General features: G+C 37.7%; 1 protein-coding gene across 3 annotated transcripts in view; it reads right to left on the bottom strand.

Annotated features, from left to right (window-relative positions):
* LOC117429415 (fibrillin-1) overlaps positions 1-19,239 on the bottom strand; it is a 71,615-nt gene that overhangs the window by 15,386 nt on the left and 36,990 nt on the right. For 2 of the 3 annotated variants that reach the window (XM_058998685.1, XM_058998686.1), the window contains exons 28-49: positions 18,780-18,905; positions 18,561-18,686; positions 18,113-18,235; positions 15,747-15,872; positions 15,289-15,414; positions 9,668-9,790; positions 9,254-9,376; positions 8,374-8,499; positions 7,757-7,879; positions 6,306-6,428; positions 5,620-5,787; positions 5,434-5,502; positions 4,903-5,028; positions 4,235-4,357; positions 3,752-3,910; positions 3,392-3,463; positions 2,789-2,914; positions 2,427-2,549; positions 1,675-1,800; positions 1,383-1,499; positions 1,067-1,192; positions 237-356 (exon numbers count right to left, since the gene is read on the bottom strand). In XM_058998685.1, the coding sequence (XP_058854668.1) occupies positions 237-356; positions 1,067-1,192; positions 1,383-1,499; positions 1,675-1,800; positions 2,427-2,549; positions 2,789-2,914; positions 3,392-3,463; positions 3,752-3,910; positions 4,235-4,357; positions 4,903-5,028; positions 5,434-5,502; positions 5,620-5,787; positions 6,306-6,428; positions 7,757-7,879; positions 8,374-8,499; positions 9,254-9,376; positions 9,668-9,790; positions 15,289-15,414; positions 15,747-15,872; positions 18,113-18,235; positions 18,561-18,686; positions 18,780-18,905 (2,700 nt within the window). Of the gene's footprint in view, positions 1-236; positions 357-1,066; positions 1,193-1,382; positions 1,500-1,674; positions 1,801-2,426; positions 2,550-2,788; positions 2,915-3,391; positions 3,464-3,751; positions 3,911-4,234; positions 4,358-4,902; positions 5,029-5,433; positions 5,503-5,619; positions 5,788-6,305; positions 6,429-7,756; positions 7,880-8,373; positions 8,500-9,253; positions 9,377-9,667; positions 9,791-11,217; positions 11,319-15,288; positions 15,415-15,746; positions 15,873-18,112; positions 18,236-18,560; positions 18,687-18,779; positions 18,906-19,239 lie in introns of those variants that run through there. The other variant, XM_058998687.1, reaches the window with a different exon arrangement.

Below are 19,239 nucleotides of genomic sequence, written 5' to 3'. Positions count from 1 at the left end.
ACTCCCAATCACAGCAATGCAGACTTTAACTGTTGAAAAAAGTACCATTAAAAAAATTAAATACATGTTTATAATAATGTGTGCATCTTTCATCTAGGAAATTGTGAGACCTCTGAAGTGTTTGTTATGTTACTTAAGATAGGAAGCCACATCTTTGCAAAGTGTGACATACTGTACAGAAATAAGAGAGTAAATCCATCCCTGTCCCCAACAGGAAAAAAAAGTAGAGTGTATACCTTCACATCTCTCCTCTGTCAAGTAGTATCCAGGTGGGCAGATACATCTGTAGGTCCCGTCCAAATTCTGACAGGTTCCAGGACCGCAAGTACCAGGATTCACCACACACTCATTGATATCTGATATTAAAATTGATTAAAAAAACACGACTTCAAATTGACTTAAAGTCTCGGCGATCCAAAATGAGCGATATTTTTGTGATTCACATATTTGTGTTGAATCAGTGAAAACATTTTTGTAAACCCTTAAGCACTGAGCTGGTTATGCAAACCAGAAAATGATTTTCTTGGAGACAAAAGCATTCTGGGAAAACAGTGGCGCTTTAAAAATAAATAAAGTGATACTTAGGAGTACACATTGTACCAATTACCATATACCATTGTAGAGCACAGAACATAAAGGTCTACATTTAAAACATGAAAGGTATTTTATTATTTACAATACATCATTCTTACATCAGATACCTATACATACATAAACAACCATCAACACTTATCTTAACATAAAAATGTATCTTTACAAATGAACTAAATATATTGCATGTATCTTCTGATGCACAAGAGCGCCAAGTCTGATGCAGTAAACTCAGTTAGCAAGAAAAGGAATCCTTTTGAAAAAATAAACCATGGCACTTGCGTTTAGATAGGAATTTGTTTCTACAACTGAACTAAGAACAAATATTTTCAGTCCAAACACACTGAACTACCACTCCCTCCTCCTCCTCCTCCTCCAGTGTGCTGTTGCTGTTTGTCGATGATATGCTATCTATTACTGTTATTAAGAGGTGCTCTGTTCTTGTTATTACTCATAACAGCCCTTTAGCACTTACCAACACAGCTCCTGCCATCGGCGGTGAGTTCGTAGCCATCCTGGCACACACACACGAACGAGCCCACAGTGTTTATACAGTTGCCGTGCCTGCAGAGCCCCCTATTGGTTGAACACTCGTCCACATCTGAAAAACAAATGGCATGCACACTCTGTAGCCTGTTCCTATGGATAGACAATGATATGTTACATGTTGCCTTTCACCGTTGGCCCTGTTTGAATTTGAACAAGTATGTTACGTCACCGGAAAGTAAAAAACGTACGTGAACGGTTGCTATAATCAGGCCTTCATTAATCTGAGCTGTGATGTAACTTACCTATGCAGTCACTGTTGTGAGAAAGATCAAATCCAGGATAACACAGGCAGTTGTATGAGCCAACGGTATTTTTACATGTCCCATTGCCACACGGTTGCCGTTCGCATTCATCAACATCTGAAACACGCACAATGTCAGTTATTTTCTTCATATTAATCTTCATATTAAAATGTTTTCAAAGTAATATTCTTCACAACTTTTCTACTGGGCACTTATATATAAACCTCTTCTGCTAACATTCCTAGAACTACTATATGGCCATGAACGATCATACTGTAGTTTTATTACCTACCTATACACATAGTTTGATCTGCAGTTGCTTTAAATCCATTATTGCAGATGCAACGGAAGCTTCCAACAATGTCAATACACTGCCCATGACTACATGCATTGGGCAATTCCAGACACTCATTGCGATCTGCAGGAGGAAAACAGAACAACTTGAATACTCTTTTCATTCAACTGCATCTCAATCATTAACACAATGCTGTTTCTGATTTAGCAAACGGTGTGGAAAATGTAAGAATGGCTTTAAATATTTATCAGCTAGCTTCACTCATACGGCATATCCGTTTGCTGCATTGTGTTCCATTTTTATATGCAACAAAGAAATAACAGGAAGCAAAGCATACCCAGTATTAAAATGAAATCTTTTGGTCCATATTATAAGATTTTCCTGTCTGTACATGTGGTGTAGTTTTGATAAAGAGATTAAAACAAAAGGCTTGCTAACCCTGTACGTAATCAATCAAGTGGACTGTTTATTTTGTAATGTGCCTTTGTTTTTTAAATACATTTACACCTTTCCTCCTAATGCCCCACAAAACCATACAGGAGCTTTAATTGAACATAGTGTAAGTAACCGACAGTAGATTGCCTTCAGAATAGTACAATTCAAAGTGTAATATACTGTAGTAGATTCTTCTTTTATAACACTGCAAGCTTTATGTGTGTTACCATTACTAGACCTAACTGTAGCATGTATAAAAGATATATGTCATGTGGGTAATTGGGGGTATAGAAAAGCTGCATTACTGAACATACCAATACACTGCCCAGTAGAAGTGAACCTGTAGCCTGGTTTACATTCACAGCGATAGCTGCCTGCTGTGTTCAGACAGTCTGCGTTCTGTTGACAAACTGGTCCATTCTGACATTCATCAATGTCTGAAATAAATCAATAAATAGATATGATAGCATTTACAATACTAACTTTAATACAAGACATGCATTCAAATGAAAAGGTTTTCCAACCACAATGGAAACATGTATTATTAAACCAAAAACATGCAAAAAAACCCCACAAACAACAACAAATATAACGATTACAATGAAGAATTGGCAGTTGGTGAATTATTTTACCAGACACGCAAAGGGCATTGTCATTTCTCAAGAACAAGACGTACCTTCGCAGATCAGTAATTTGTCGTTGTACACAAAGCCCACCGGGCATTCACACCTGAAGCTGCCAATCATGTTGATGCAGACTCCATTCTCACATACTCCTGGGATATCCCTGCATTCATCAATGTCTGTGAAACAGCAAGGAACTTTTAATGATCTAAACTGAGTCAGATCCAATCGATTGTCATTTAAATAAGAGACATCAGTAACACACACAAAGATATCACAAATGCATTGCAGCTGACAGTATCATGCAAGGCCAGAATGTAACCTACATCCCCAGTATGTACAACAGAATCTGCTTATGCATAACTGAAAGAAATTGCAAGATACAACTGTAAGAATGTGACTTAGTGAAGTTGACTTGAATTGAAAAATAATGAATGCGACTTATTTTACATACAGGCAAACACAGTACATTTAAACAAACATGTTAAAATATATAACTGCTTACATGTTTATCTAGTATAAATCATTCAACTTACAGCTATACTGGCAAGATTAAAAGCCTTCTATTAAAAGCATTTTCAGCCTGGTGTAGGTCTTCCCAATTCTTGTATAAGTCTGTGTTTTTTTTATATCCTGTAAAACAGTAAAGGTCTTACCAACTGGCTGCCCTGTATAGATGTCAATTACAAATCCAGGTCTCTGGCTTCCACAGAGGATCGCAAACTCATCTGAGAATCAATTAAATCAATATTGGATTATGCATGTTTTCTAACCAATCAGACAGCAAAAACCTATACTGTATGTTTATTAGCCCATTAAACGTCAGAGTCAGAATCAGAAAGCTCTTTTTGAATAAACTTCTAGACATGATAGTAATAACAAGTATGGGTCACAGTGTTTATAGCTAAATAAAACAGGTTCTATGCTTCTTTCATAGAGAAACATTTTTAGCGCAGCTTTATTCAGCTCTATAACATATCACTTTTCTATATGTTTAATAGTGTCTGTATACTTACTGGTGCTCGGTATAGGGCACTGTTCACAAGGCTTGTTCCAGGCACGTCCAATATTATAGGAGCAGCAACACATCTTCTTGGTCATATTGAACGGTAGCTCACCATCGCAAGTCCCATTGTCAGAATGAAAATTCCTGTAGCACAGACTCCTCCTCATATCTGAGGTTTAGCAAGAAAATATATTATGAGGGTTCAGCTTACCAAACCACAAACATTTAAGGGATTATTAAAAAAAAAAGAAAGCTTTTTCTTATGCTTTTCAACTTTCTAAATTCATAGATATGGTACGTATCTTACATAACATAAAAGGCATATAAGCAGTTCTGGATAGCTTGTATTAGGCAGCACCATTGTAAAAACAGCTCCCCATGCCATAGATGTAAGCCATCAAAAGACTGTGGTAAGGAATGTCCAAACCAAGTTTCCTGACATCTGAATGAGCGCCTTTGTGAGTGAGTGCTAAAGACTGAATGAAAATCTTACCCATACAGTTGTTTCCACCATTGACCTGCATGTAGTCTGGAGGGCAAATACAGGTATAGTTTCCGACTGTATTGTAACATGTTCCTGGACCACAGATACCAGGTGTTTCACATTCGTTAACATCTGTAAAATATGGGAAAAACAAGTTTATACCATTACATAATTATTAAAAAGGTCATGTATTGGCAAACAGTGTAGATAGTATGTCATGTGAGTCTCAGTACATGCAGTGGGTTGCCTCTGCAGCTGTAAAATGTGATGTCTTAATGTAAGCAAAAATAAGTAATACTGTTACTTTAATCTACAGTACGTGGCAGGATTATGTCAACTAATTAAATACAAAATTAAATGCCAAATTCATATTTTTTTCCCCCCTAAAAGGGCTGTTGATATTTGTTTGCTTTGAAACAGGTGTGTGTAAATGACATCACTGGAAGCATGTTTCCAGTACACTTGGGAAGATTACCGAACACAAAATAGAAAACTCTTCTTTCTGATTTAATCCACATATGGCACTAGGCCATGCACGATTGCAAAAAAGAGTGCAAATATGCCAAATGCAGTCTAGGTATGTATTTTCAATGTCCTTGATATTCACAATAAACAAAAAACCTAAATAAAACCCCAAGGATGCCTATAGCTAACAGTTAGTAAATTAAGATTCATACCATCGCAGACTCGTGTTTCTACATTTAGGTAAAAGCCAGGGGGACATTCACATTGGAAACTTCCAAATGTGTTGATGCAATTTCCTCCTTGGCAAAGCCCCGGTAGCTCCTGACACTCATTGATATCTGCCACAGAGAACATGTGTTAGATTGAGGTCTTATATGAATACATTACAGCATGCTACATTATTGAGGAATCAATTATTGATACTTCCAGCTACATCTAAACGAGATATAGTTGGCTTGTAGAACTCATTTATAAGTGAAGCAGAAGGATGAGTAATGATCAATATACTGGGCAACCCTGAAAAAGAACATTGGCCCTTTTCCACTTGACTTATACAAATGTTTAACAATAAACACTTTGATCAGTGTGAAATATGGCATAGGGGAAGTGATGTCTACCTATAGTACCAACAGTGCATTAAGTACATACTAACATATCATTTTTTAGCAAACAAGTTTCAGTTTTATTTTTTCTGGGCCATCCTGTAATGAGAATTGGATATGTAATTTATACAAAAGACTTACCTTCAAGAATGACTGTGATGGGGTTGGGTCTGAAGCCTTCTCCACCCGGACATAATATTTTATAATGAGCTGTAAGGAATGTTGAATCCCATGTTACATGGCGTATTCACAAGCTGTTACCAGCATATTTATATTCTAGATATAACACGTGTATTAAAATGAAATACAGAAATGTGACAGACTTACAAGAGTTAATGGGCGGGCACTGCTCACAAGGGTTGCCCCAAGCTTGACCCAACGAACAGCAACAAGAAGCCTTTGAAACGCCGACACCGATCTCATTAGAACAGGACAGAACATCAGACCCGTCTCCACGTGGCTGGAATTCCAGGTAACAATTGCCAGAACGTGTATCTACCAAAAACAACATGCTAATAATAAGTAGATTACCACAGCACGCTATATGGATTTAATGGGCCGCTCTGGTAATTGCAATAGAAACTAGAAATTGTTCGGTTTAGAACATGTGTATTAGTTCATGCGTTTGTGATTCATTTATCCAGGACTACTCCCAGTATGAAATCACAACTCACTCCAACTCAGGCTGCTTTATTGTAACCTTGTATGTTACTGCTGCTGTTTAAACAAAAAAAAAAAAGCTTAATTATGCACTTATAAAACTATAACATCCCAATCCCAATATGTTTTGTAATGCTTTATATACTTTTTAAAAGCTCCATTGCTTTTTTTATGCAAGTTATAAAATCCAATACAGAAATAATATTGTTCGTCCCTTACTGGTTTTAACACGTTTGGCACAGACTTGTGTCGAACAACTGCTTGAATAGAATCCTGTTTAGAAGATGATTTCTTAATATGCATGGTGCCTCTAAATTACCGAGTGTCCTGAAAATGAAATGAGCAAATCTCACCCACGCAGCCAACCCGCGTAGGGTTGAGCTCAAAACCTGGAGGACAGTTGCAGCGGTAGCTGCCAGGGGTGTTAACACAAATTCCACTGATGCAAGTCGTCGGATCGGCGCACTCATTGACATCTGGAAAACAAAATGTGCAACACACCTATGAGAACGGGGGTCATCTGTATGAGTTCATGCACAGCTCCCAATTAAATAAGACTTCAAGACTTGAAATGTATTTGCTTACGATTGTAAGTCACCCTGGATAAGGGCGTCTGCTAAGAAATAAATAATAATAATAATAATTAAGAAAGGCTATTTCATCCTCACACGTGCGGAGAGGGCAAGGGGAGTGTGTGCCATAAAGCAGTGACTGTCAGCACTCATTGAGGGGCTGACTAATTTACAATGACATCATTACTGGGGTGGGTGGGGGTGATGTCACAGTTTCCAGTCTAGCACAAGCTGAGCTAAGTGTGGTCATTAATCTCAGGCAGGAGCTGCCATCAACAAAGAAAGAAAGACAGAATTCTTTGGAGCACTTAGTGCAAAGTGCCAACTGGGCAGGCTACGTTACTCAACAGTACCCGTAGATCACCGGCCTGAGCAAGCCCCTTCCAGTCAAATTCATTTACTTGAAGACTTTATCAAAGATGAAGGGGAGGGTCAACCACTTAACTACAAAGGCTTACTAGAATCAAACAATAACTAGAAATGGGGATTTGTGAAGAAAAACAAAGCAGCCACAGAGGAATAATATAATGGCATGGCATCTCTAATCAAATGGTTTAGAAACATGAAGTAAAAATGGGTGAAAAGTCTGTATAATTTAAACTTGCAGAGGTTTAAACAGTGTCAATGACAAGATCGTCAACACATTTAGCATGCAGTGTTTACATAACCTGTGCAAACATGAAACAACCTGAAAGGTTATTTGAGATACGAGTCACTGACAGTGTGGAGTGGCATGCTCTGTAAATTGACTGCCACAAAAGGATTCATTTTTCTTATGCGATCAGACTTCACCTAGAGAATCATAGATTACAGTTGTGTATAGACTATAAAGCCACTAGTGTTAGGGCTTTAACTCACATGACCACAATATGGCATCTAAATTAGGTCACAGGTCAAAGTGAACGGTGCCGTTAGATTTATCACTAGGAGTTTCCATAACATTAAACATGTAAAGCTGTCATTTCAAACTGTTCGAAGATTTTAGCAGTTCAAAAGGAGGTTGGTGGCTGACTTATAAAACATGTAAGTTCTCCTCATTTGGATGGTTAACAACACATAGCAAACTTCCTGTATTTACTGCATCACGTTTTGCTAATGATGGTATGCAGCACTTCTCCACCATCTGATACAGCATTTTTAGAAGGATGTCCCATTATCTTCCCATATACTCATGCATTATCAGTTGGATATAATGAAGGAACACTGTTTGCTTATAAACTATGAGTTTTTACCTGTACAGTTGCCACCAGTCCTGTCCAATTCATACCCTGTGTCACATTCACATCGAAACAGTCCTGGAATATTGTGACAGGTTCCATAGACACAGATATCAGGGAATGCACATTCATCAATATCTGTAGTAGAACACAGCATGTTAGTTTTATGATTACTGGCAAAATAAAAAAAAAACATACAAAGGCAATGGTGACAATAACCATTAGGTGGTCATTAACCCAGTGTCTGGAAATGCTGCATTGATTTCCACACAGGGATTGGGTGTGGGATGATAAAGTTAATGTTAAACTGTAAATAATATTTTCATCCATATTCAATAATATAAATAATGAGTCAACAAAATTAAATCCTAGAATGTGTATGAGTCTACAGGAACACCTTTTTATGATCTCTGGAGGTTAATGTGTTTACAGATATTAGAAGCATGAACTAAGCTTTTGGTTTCAACATTTCTGAGCCATATAAAATGGTTATTAGCTGTAGGAGAAATCTTGCAATCAAACAAGCTAGCAGTAAATATGTTACACCATTAACTTGATATGGGGTTCAGTCTTGAGTCACATGTGATTATTTAATGTGTGTTTTATCACAAAGATTGGATGAAGTAAATTACCTTGACATGCTTTTCCATCCACAGTTGGTGAAAAGCCCATGTCACAATCGCAACGGTATCCACCAGGAATATTCAGACAGTGGCCATTCTCACACAGATTGACATTATCTGCACACTCGTCACTATCTGTAACAGTGTGAATAATTATACCTCTTTACAAAACATACTCCTTCCAAACCAGGCATTATAAATACATCACAAGACATGTCACAATTGGAAGCTATTAGCAGCTATTACACTTATAATTCCTGTTAGATTTAACAGAAGCTGGCTCTGAAATATGAAAGTGTACCGTTAACTGTGATGCGTTTTATTCCACAGCAGGGTTTTGACGACTGCTTATTGAACAGGTTTTGCCTTTAAAAAATCAATGTGGTTTTGTCAATGATAATCTTACACAAAAGACAGTTGGTCATTTGTTATTCAGCTTTTTCGGCAATTCTGGATACTCCCTATAATTAATTGCCTTTTGCAGTATTTTTCTAGCCGATTTTCTGAAAACCCCATCTTTGTGGTTTTGTCTGAATCTCTTCGTTCCCATACAAATTTTATTTTATCAAACACGAATGTAATTTTAGGTTTCTTTGTACTCCAAACAGTGTACCAATCTTGTTTCAAAATGATGCACTATTGAAAATGTTAAGTAAATGCAGCTTTATGATTCTTCAAAAATATACTATTTAGCGATCCAACTGTGACTGATAAAGAAGTTTGCATCTTTGCATCTGATAAATAGTCTGCTTTGCTGTATCAACTTGTGATGATTTTGTGTAACCTTTATTATTAGATATAGTATATATCAAATGTAATTAAAAAAAAAAAAAAAAAAAAAAACATGCACCATGCCCATTATCATACACGACATGGAACTACAATTCACCTGTACAGAAGAAGCCATCTCCAGAGTAGCCCTCTTTACACTGACACCGGTAAGACCCCATGGTGTTTCTACATTCTGCATTAGCACTGCACATGTGAGTTCCATTAGAACACTCGTCCAGATCTGTAACAATGAACAGGTTCCAAGTTATTATCTTCAAACAGAGCCAAACGAATATGCATGCATGCTGGAAACTACATGCATTCTGGATAGGCTTAACACAATAAAAAGGTGTGGTTTAACTGTTATTTTGGGAAATGTTACAGGGTTTTGTAGAACTGTAGCAACAAATTGTCAGAATTCACAGGTAGTCTCATCATTTAAATGATAGATTCTGCTAGACCACGTCAGGCCTCATCCAACTATATATGTTGTAGTAGAATTTTAACACTAGAAAACCTAGTGAACACTTACCAACACATTTAATTCCATTGCCAATCCATCCTGGACCACAGCTGCATTTAAAGCTCCCTGCTGTATTAGTACAGGTAGCGTGTTTGTCGCAGTTGTGAGCCCCAATCTCACACTCGTTTATATCTGTAAAAAAAAAAAAAAAAAGTTGTGAATACACAGCATTAAATGACATCAAATACACACTTATACCAGATCTGTACAATATATTTATAGCGGACCTTATATTCCTATAACATGAGTCATTTGAATGTACAGTAAGCCATTCTACAAGTCTTCGATTCAGTTCAGTGGTGGTAAGAACACAGCACCATCAACATCAATGTATTTATAATACAGCCTTAATATCACACACAACTATAAAACACTTCAATAAAGTAACCTATCTCTTCAGTGATTGCCCAATTGTATTGGTTAAAAAAAAACAGGGGTTTAAGTGCTGTGCTTGACATATATCTGTGTCCTTCGAGGAACAGCGTTGCCTGTCAAACACGGCTCATATGCGGGTTACGGGGTTACTTCAGTTCATAAAGTGTGAGCAACAACCACGTGTTGTATAAAAGTCAAGCTGGTAAATGATATGTTTTACATGGAAACTCTCACTCTCTGTCTCATGCTGAGAGAGCAGAGCGGCCTTTATACAGTATCTATGGTTTGTTTGCTCTGTAATTACTGTCACCAAACCAGTACCTTTGTTAAAGGTTAAGCTAAAATGGCCTAACATATAAAATGCCAAAGCAAGAAAGTCATTTTAAGCCGTTATATTTCCCTGGGCAATATGTCAAGAAATCTCGCCATGGGACTCTATTACAGCTCATGTAATCGCTCAAGTATGCAATATATTTATTTCTTAACTGGGGCGGAGCAAAAAGATATGTTATACCCTGTACCGTTTACACTGGCCTGAAACAACTAAGAGCGAGCATTTAAACATTTTCATGCAGCAAATATTCCCATGCATGCCATGTCATCATAACAACATCTGGCAATGTAGGATCACTCTCTCACGACATTGGCCTAAAGCCTGCCACCCAACTTCAGTTGCACAGCCCTAACACCACACCCTTAGGGAAGCCAAATTTCAATGCAAAAGAGAACACCAACCTACCTATGTTGTACTACAGCATTGACTAGATATACTTGTCCACATTATTACATACAGAAAAGCCTTAAAATAAATATTATATTATTTTACTGGTCTTCCTTCTGCTTAAAATGCCTATTTTTTATCAGTATTCCTTTGAAATCTATATTTTGTGGTTGAGATCAAGTACATGATATTTCATTAAATAAACTTTGTGTATGTGTAGTGACTAATTTATATAACAGGCTTACAACCAAGCTGTCAGCATGAAAGCACTTGGGGAACATTCTGTACATTTTGGACAGATGGTTGTGTAATGTGCTTTCATTCCTCATTGAGATCATTCTCACCATGAGGTTTTCTATATGGTGAGGACACGTGTTAACAATCAAAAGGATATTGCCAGGTTGTGTCAAAGTGGTTAACAGTGTGCAGGTGCAGGAGTGCTGCGATGATCAATAAACAGACAGACAACGATAATCCAGGTGCAATGGTGGTTTATTTGTATAATCCAAAGTCTGATGACAGCTGCGTGTATTGCTCCGTTTTAATCCACGGGTTGGTCCCGATCTTAAACCCCCACATGTAACACAAAACACAAACACAAGTCCACAGTGAGTGCTATACTGCTTGTGGTACAGTTATTCGTGAACAATGGTGCAGTGATGTCTGGGTAAGTGCTGGTTAACGAGTGCAATCGCGGCTGCCACATCGTTTCCCTACCAGGTCGATGATTTAGTGTACCGCCCCCTTTCTAGGTGGCCGACTTCCATCAAACCCTGGGAATGAATTGTCTGGCCATCCAGTCCAGGGCACTCTGTTCCTTTTACACAATGCCCTCACAGGTCGGGAGAGAGATTTATCACCAAGAATCATTGTGTCTCTGTCACACAGGGCAATAGAAAAAGGTCTCACACTCGTATGAAGGATTTTATCACTATTTTTCACAGAGGTCAACTTGACATGACGGTCCTCCAAAATGCTGGCGTTATTCCCCATAGCAGTCAGGTATTGTTCCGAGTAAAGAACATACTGTACTGATAAGAGAGTAGGCCTCAGGTTACTCAACCAAAAGTCGAGAAAGTTGTTGAGTATGCACCCTAACAGCAGACATTTAGTTAATAAAGGAAATGTATTCTCCAGCTAAAGTAAATACATTGGTACAAAAAGTCAAGCGATGTGAGATAATATCATACTATGCAGGAAACTAAGACTGTTATAGATGTTCTTGGGGGGGGGGGGTGAAAAAAGTTAACTTTGGCTTAAAGCTTCGGGAAAGGTTAACAAGAGTTTAAGAAGGGTCGCATTCATGCAGACACGAAAGGCAGTATAGATGAGCAGTCCACGTTTTTATCCCCTGCATAATACGTTGTTTTGCTTTAACATGTGGGAAAACAAAGGGTGCTCTGTGTTTGATTACAGGATGCCTTCAAATATACATGTGATCGCTACTTCCTACTAACCTTTGAAGCAAAAACAAAACAACATAAAATCAAGGGGCTTGTGCCAAGAGTTTTCAAAAACCACAAATAAACAGCAAATGGAAACTGTTTCATGCAACAGTTAGGTTACAGAGTCCCACACTGTTTAGGTTCAGTAATGACAGACTTACAGATGCATCATCAAAACAGGCTAACATGGAACACATGATGAAAAATGGAACTGACAAGACAGGAATAAAAACCATTATTTAAGGATGTTTAACTTGCACTCTGGGTATAGAAGGTCATGGCATCATTCTCAAGCATAAGCTTACACAAGCTATATGTTGCCAAGAACGTCTTTATGTCTGACCACACTAATGGGTGGTATGTTCACTGTTAGGGTGTATTACTGTTGCACTATATAACCTACATTGGAAAGTGGGAACAAATATACCCACTGGTGTCCAAACAAACACTGCAGAAGAAGCCACAGTTATTTTGTCAGTGTTTTGGTTATTCATAAATCAATGAAATAATCTGAATACATAACAGCAGGCTTATGCTTGCAGAGCACAGGCCTATCTGACATTAGAATTAAAGTCATTATTAACTGACTGCCAGCAAGGATTAGTCCAAACTTGAATGAACATCTCTCCATTGTCAGGGCCTCGTTAGTGGATGCCATTTAAAATAAATATTTTCACATATGTTCACCAGCTTTTTTTTTTTTTTTTGATGGGCTGGTTTGAGCAAGTGTGATTAACTTTCATTCTGGGAACCTGATTGGCTGGTGTTATGCAATAACAGATCTTATAGCTGACTCCTGCTGGAAAGGAGCCTGGCACAGCCTGCAACAAATGATCACAATGAGGCTATGCAGGCACGTTAGCCCACAGCTGAAAATACTGTTGAGTCCCTGTGTTGCACATTAACGACCCACAACACTTTAAAGTAGATTTTATGTATAGAAATGGAGAAGATAAGTGCAGGCATATGGGTCATCATACATTTCAATTAAACCATGATGTTGAATTTGCAACACTTGGGGTTGTGACGAGACAGGGCCTTTTAAGTACCTGGAATTAATGGTGTTTAATGGTGTGCAAGAAAACCCCTAAGCTGTAAAATTGTTTGTTTGCTCTATGCCAGGAATTACTTTTATTACCATTTCGGTAGTCGTGGGCACTTTCAGTGTTTTTCTAAAGACTCCACAATAACATATTGAACCACACAGTACATTTGGGGAAATATATTGCACTTACAAAGTTGCCTCACAGTTCACAGTTCTGGTTTTGTCCCATTTATTAGTGCACTGTTCTCCAGCAGCGTACTTTTTAACAAGGGAAAAATGTTAAACATCTGTGTGGGATAGAAATGTGCAGAGAGCGGGGGGGGGCTTGTGATTCTCAAAACTAGTTAATGGTTTGGAATGATTTGTTTATTTATAAAATTGGAAACAAAATCGGCGATGACAAGAGAGTTCAGTTATGTAGACAAAACCTTAATAAAACCCAGAAGACACCATCTAGCCTGTTCTCATGAAATGTGTACCTTCAAATCCATTATTTTGCATAGCCTTTTATAGTAATGGCATTTAAACCACAAATCTTCCATAAACTAGGCAAGCATTGTTTGCCTGGCAGTTTTGAAGGTATGAGAGGATTTTCACTAGGAATGCCCTGTCCTTTATTACAAACCCACCAAGGCACAGTGCAACACTGTCTACATTGTTTACAAAATGACATTACCAGCACAGTAAAGAAAAACATCTGGAACATGTGGAAAGGCTGAAGTTAATAAACATGGTTGGTGATTAAATTAACGTGTTCAGGATCTTAGCACAGATCCTGCTACAGCCCAAGCGGTTTGTAAAACCGCTGGCCTATCTAGCTTGGCCTGTCCTACTGTTCCTAAGAACCTGACCCTTATTACTAATTAGATCAAATCAAATGGAATTCCCTTCCTTCTGAACCAAATCTGTTTTCCTTCTAGGTTTTTAAAAGTGTACTGAAAGACCTTTTCAAACTTCAGTGTCATTATTATTAACAACATCAATTGTTTACTGCTCTGCATCTATCCTGTTTGATGAAATCTCGAAATCCTTGCTGCTGATGTAGACCCTAAACTCTTCAGTGTATGGCAGGACAACCTAAAACAACAAAAAATAATCTACAAAAGCTGTGCTATTTCTGTAATGTTACATCGATCGGAATGTTGGATGACGTATTATAATCTTCAGAAACAAACGCGTTTACCACAAGGTTTACGCAAGATCCTGGTCTATATTTTTCACTACAAAAAGACCAAACAATGACCTGCATAGAAGAACTGAGCAAGAGAATTCAGAGGTGAAAATGAGAAGAAAGATGAAGACCAGATCAGTATTGTCTCTTTAATATGAAGTCACAAAGGAAGAAGTAAGAGGAAGGACACAACCTGGCACAGAAACACCTCTCTTGTGAAAGTAAGTGGATAACACCTCCTGTGAGTAAGTAGCTATGTATATTTCTAAATGCCTCTGGTTTGCCAGGGAAAAACACTGCCTAAATATATCACAGACTAAGAATTACCATGCTTTATTAAAATTAAAAGCATTCTAGAAAATGTGTTATTCATAAAGTGGTTAACGGACAGACTCAAAGTCTAAACAATCTAAAATTCATTAAGTATTTGCCGTGGTGTTAACCAAATATGGCTGAGCATTTTATTGAGGCATTAAAGCCAAGTCAATTTTGCCACCATAAAGAGCTTTCATTAGATTTCAATTATGATGTGGAATTAAGTGTTCAGTGTTCTCCATGGTGAAATGCAAATTACAATTAATCCTGTAAATGACACAGCTGGTTTTAATGCAAAACTTGTGCACAGCATTATTGAAAGGCACTTTAAAATTCCAACCCATACATGTTATTACATATATTATGTGATATTACTATCTGATTTCAAATTAACCTCTCACTTACTACACTTGCAAACACAATCTAGGGATACAATTGTTTAGAATGTGTAGTCATCAGCCAGATACCCAGCACAGTTGAAATCTATTATATTGGACCTTTAAGAATACATGGAAATTGTATCTCTTACAGATCATGTAAGTTAAAAAAGACCTCTACCTGTACAGCCAGTGGTTCCCTTCTTCACTGAATATCCCAGGTCACAGTGGCAAATGAATGAGCCTTTTGTGTTTTCACAGTTCCCACTAAGGCAGATATTTGGATTGAGGTCACACTCATCAACATCTAGAAAGCAAGAACGGAAAATATTTGCGGCTATACTTGATAAACTTCATTTATTTATTACAGTAAATGTATAATAATAATGGTAGCATTGACTCGTGCTAGAAATGTTAAGTGAAGCGCTCAACTGATTGTTAAAACGGGATTCAATTTGACATCAGTATCTCTGGTGTCATTTCTTCTTGATAGCCACACTGCATTTTGGATATACCTAAATAACATACCTTCATGACAATTAATGTCTAAAATTCACCCATGCATGAATGTATTTATATACGTTTTCATTTTGACCTGCTGAGTTATACAAATAGTGCCATCTATACACTATGAATTACCTAGGCATGTCTTCATATCCTCAGAGGACATAAACCCATCGTAACACAGACATCGATATTCGCCAGGGATGTTGGTGCACTGTCCCCCATCACAGATATCAGGATTGTCCTCACATTCATCAATGTCTAAAGGAAAGAAAGTACAGCATTAGGAAAACAGCCAGCATCGCTTTCACATAAGCAGCAACACATTTTTGAATTCTTTTCTAACATGGCAGCTTGCTTGTCCTGAACTCCAGTCATGTGTAAAACTGCATGACAGTACTGTAGGCACTGGGAACTGGAAGATAGTTATACAAGCTTCAACAAAAATTCACTTAGTAGCTATAACATCCATACATCTTACCCATTTTAGCAAACCTGTATTTTCATTGTAAAGGTTAAAGAAAGTTATCAGTTATTTTGCCTTGCCTTCCAGCAAATCTGTTACTGCTTGTGACAGGGTGACTGATGGTCTGACGTCAGGCAGAAGCAGGAAGGGAAAAATACTGATACCACCAGGCAAGTACTGCAGTTTAAAGTTGGCGTTTGCCGTTTTATTTAATAACAAAAATAAATAAAATATTTAAACCAAAAAAACACACTGTGCTCACCGAGCAAAATGAAAGGGTTAAACAAAACAAACTCAAGAACACAAAATAAATAACAAAACCGGAGGGGACTCCGTTCTAAACTAAAATAAACAAAACAATGTACAGGGCTGCTCGCCCTGCTACACTGCTTTACTTCCTTGGTCATTTCACCCAAGACATGTCTTCTAGGTCAAATCATGTTACTTGCTGACAGCATGTCAGCCAACAGGGGAAGCAGCTGATTGGTTATTGACAGGAAAGAAGCCATTGAAGGGGTGGGGACAATTTCACCCTCCAGGTAAAATGACCCAGGAAGTACAAGAAAGTCTAAAAACACGGTATGCAAAGCTTTCTTTAACCTAGTGTTGTACCAGTTATCATGCTTTAAAATGAAAATGTGTTTGCTGATCTGCATATTTGAGACCAATATAATTAGGGCTTCTGATTTCCTTTTTTAATCAATAAAACCTGATAAAACACCCCCTATACAAAGAAAATGAAATCGGTGTATATCCAATAAACACGGAAAAAACACTGGAAATGGTTACTCAATTCATGTTGACTTCATCCCTTTCCCTGTAAAAAAAATAAATACAACAACCCATAAAAAAGCTTTCCCAGTGCAGTTGGCCCGCCTTCCTGCTTGTATCTCCCATTGATTTGTTCTGAATACTTTAAACCCACCCCAACTACTAAGTGGCAGCAAATTCCTACATTTCTATTGGAAGATTATACACACTTGCGAGATTGAAAACAAGATTACAATCAGAAATGGTTCGATAGGGAGTATTTAAACGCTTGTGTAAAAAAATGCTTAAACACACGGAAACCACAGAAGAATATGCCCGTGACCATAAGGATTTTGTTGTGGAAGACAGCAAAGGAAAGAAGATACAATTGAAGTGTGCAAGTACTGTCGAGTTACTATACATATTGTGACAGAAAAAAAAGCCCAAGAGTGTTGTAAAGTAACCAAAAACAATAATTTCATAGAGTATATAAAAAGCAAAAGCCCAGAAAAAATAACAATTGACATAAAACTCAAAAACAGCTAAAAAAAAAAAAAAAGCCTAGAAAAATTAAATTAATAAAAAATGAAAAACAGAAGCCCTAAATATAATGAATGAATGGTCACAGTGGAGAACATTTATGGGACTATTTTGTCAGCTACAATTACTGTAACTAGACCAGAACTTTAAGTAAACACACACTGGTATGCTTTAAATATGTAACTGTGGATCTCAATCACTTTCATGTGGTACTGAGAAGTTTACTCTTACAGGGTTACATAAAAATGTTGGGGTCTGATGAGCCTGATTCTCCCAACAGAATCATAAAGACGAGCATTAAGAATCCCTGGAAGTATTCACATTCAGACTGCCCTTTTGTGTTTTCTCCAACCCTCAGATTCGCCCAGCCAGGAGAGTAGAATGGCACAGTGCCACCGGTCCCACTTCCTTATCTTTCAAGAATTGTTCGGCTTGCTGAATTCTATTCTCAAGAGAACAGGAAATCGTTCCCCTGCTCTCCCTCCCCTGGGTTTGGAGACAATCCATTTAATGGCTGGGTGTGCTAGCAGTTCTAATGCCTGATGTCTCCCCCGATGTAGGTGTTCTCCACCTGTGAGCTATAAGGAGGTGGTAGCAAGTCATGGAGGCCTAGCTTTTTAAAGGAGGCTGTAGCTTTACTGACAGCATTAGTATCAAGACTTCCCTTCAATATGTCTTAACCAGTGCAGGTACGTTGCCTTTGAGATAGAGCCTTCTGGCTTTAATATATAAAAATATTCCACACCTGTGCAGGTTCTTTGATCTGGCATCAGTGCATAGCCTGCTCTACAGCTGCACTCATAACTTCCTTCAGAGTTTGTACAAAAGGTTTCACATCCTCCGTTTTGTATGGTGCACTCATCAATATCTGCACAGAGGAAAATTTAAAAAAAAACACACAGTGAATAAGAACCACGACAAAAGACCTGAAATGTGCACTGACAATTTTAAACCATATGAGAAACTGTTGAAGACTATATAAGCAGAAAACATTACATGAATGTTTAGTAATAAAAGGCCAAATATTTTACTTTTGTTAAGCTAATTAAAAACTAGAGTTCTGAAACACTGGTCCTTCAAGGACTGCAGAATATAGCAGGTTTGTTTTATTCATCAAGACAGGTAGAGCATATAACATTTGAAATAGTATTGTTTGTATATAGTACATGCATACAACTGTATAACTTCCTTACCAACACAGGCTAATCTGTCATCAGTAGATCTATACCCTGTGTTACAGGCACACTGGTAGCGCCCAATCATATTCACACAACGGCCGTTCCTGCAAAGGTTATCGCTTAGCTCACATTCATTAACATCTGTCAAGGAAGAAAGAAGAAATTAAGAATGAATAAAAAAAACTGTTACATGAACTCATGTATTATAAGATGTCTGGCTCTTAGTCACTTCACCTAAACAAGCCGACCCATCCGTAGCAACCTGGTGGCCAGTGGGGCATTCACAGAGGAAACTGCCCTCCGTGTTAATACACACCCCTCCGCGGCACAGAAGAGGGTTCCTTTCACACTCATCGATGTCTGAAGGGCGAAGAAAAAAAGACATTTCATTACTCCGTTTTCTTTATTTAATTAGCTCAGTCATAATTACATGTGCAGGGACATCCTTGAATATTGAAGTATAGAAACACAATTGTCAAACTGAATTCTTTGGCTTTTTCGTACAACTTCACCTGGCCAGACGACACAGAGTGGATCCCAAACAAGGAGATTAGGCAGTCGACTCTTTTAATGTTTAGGCTGTACATATATACATATATATATATATATATATATATATATATATATATCTTGTGATTTTTGCGATTCTTTACCATAGAGAGGATTTTGAAAGCCACTCTTTTTATCAGCTTAC

Source organism: Acipenser ruthenus, chromosome 24, assembly GCF_902713425.1.
Source record: "Acipenser ruthenus chromosome 24, fAciRut3.2 maternal haplotype, whole genome shotgun sequence".
NCBI classification, from domain to species: Eukaryota; Metazoa; Chordata; class Actinopteri; order Acipenseriformes; family Acipenseridae; genus Acipenser; species Acipenser ruthenus.
Note: the sequence above shows the minus strand (reverse complement) of the source record. Positions and strands in the feature narration are given on the sequence as shown.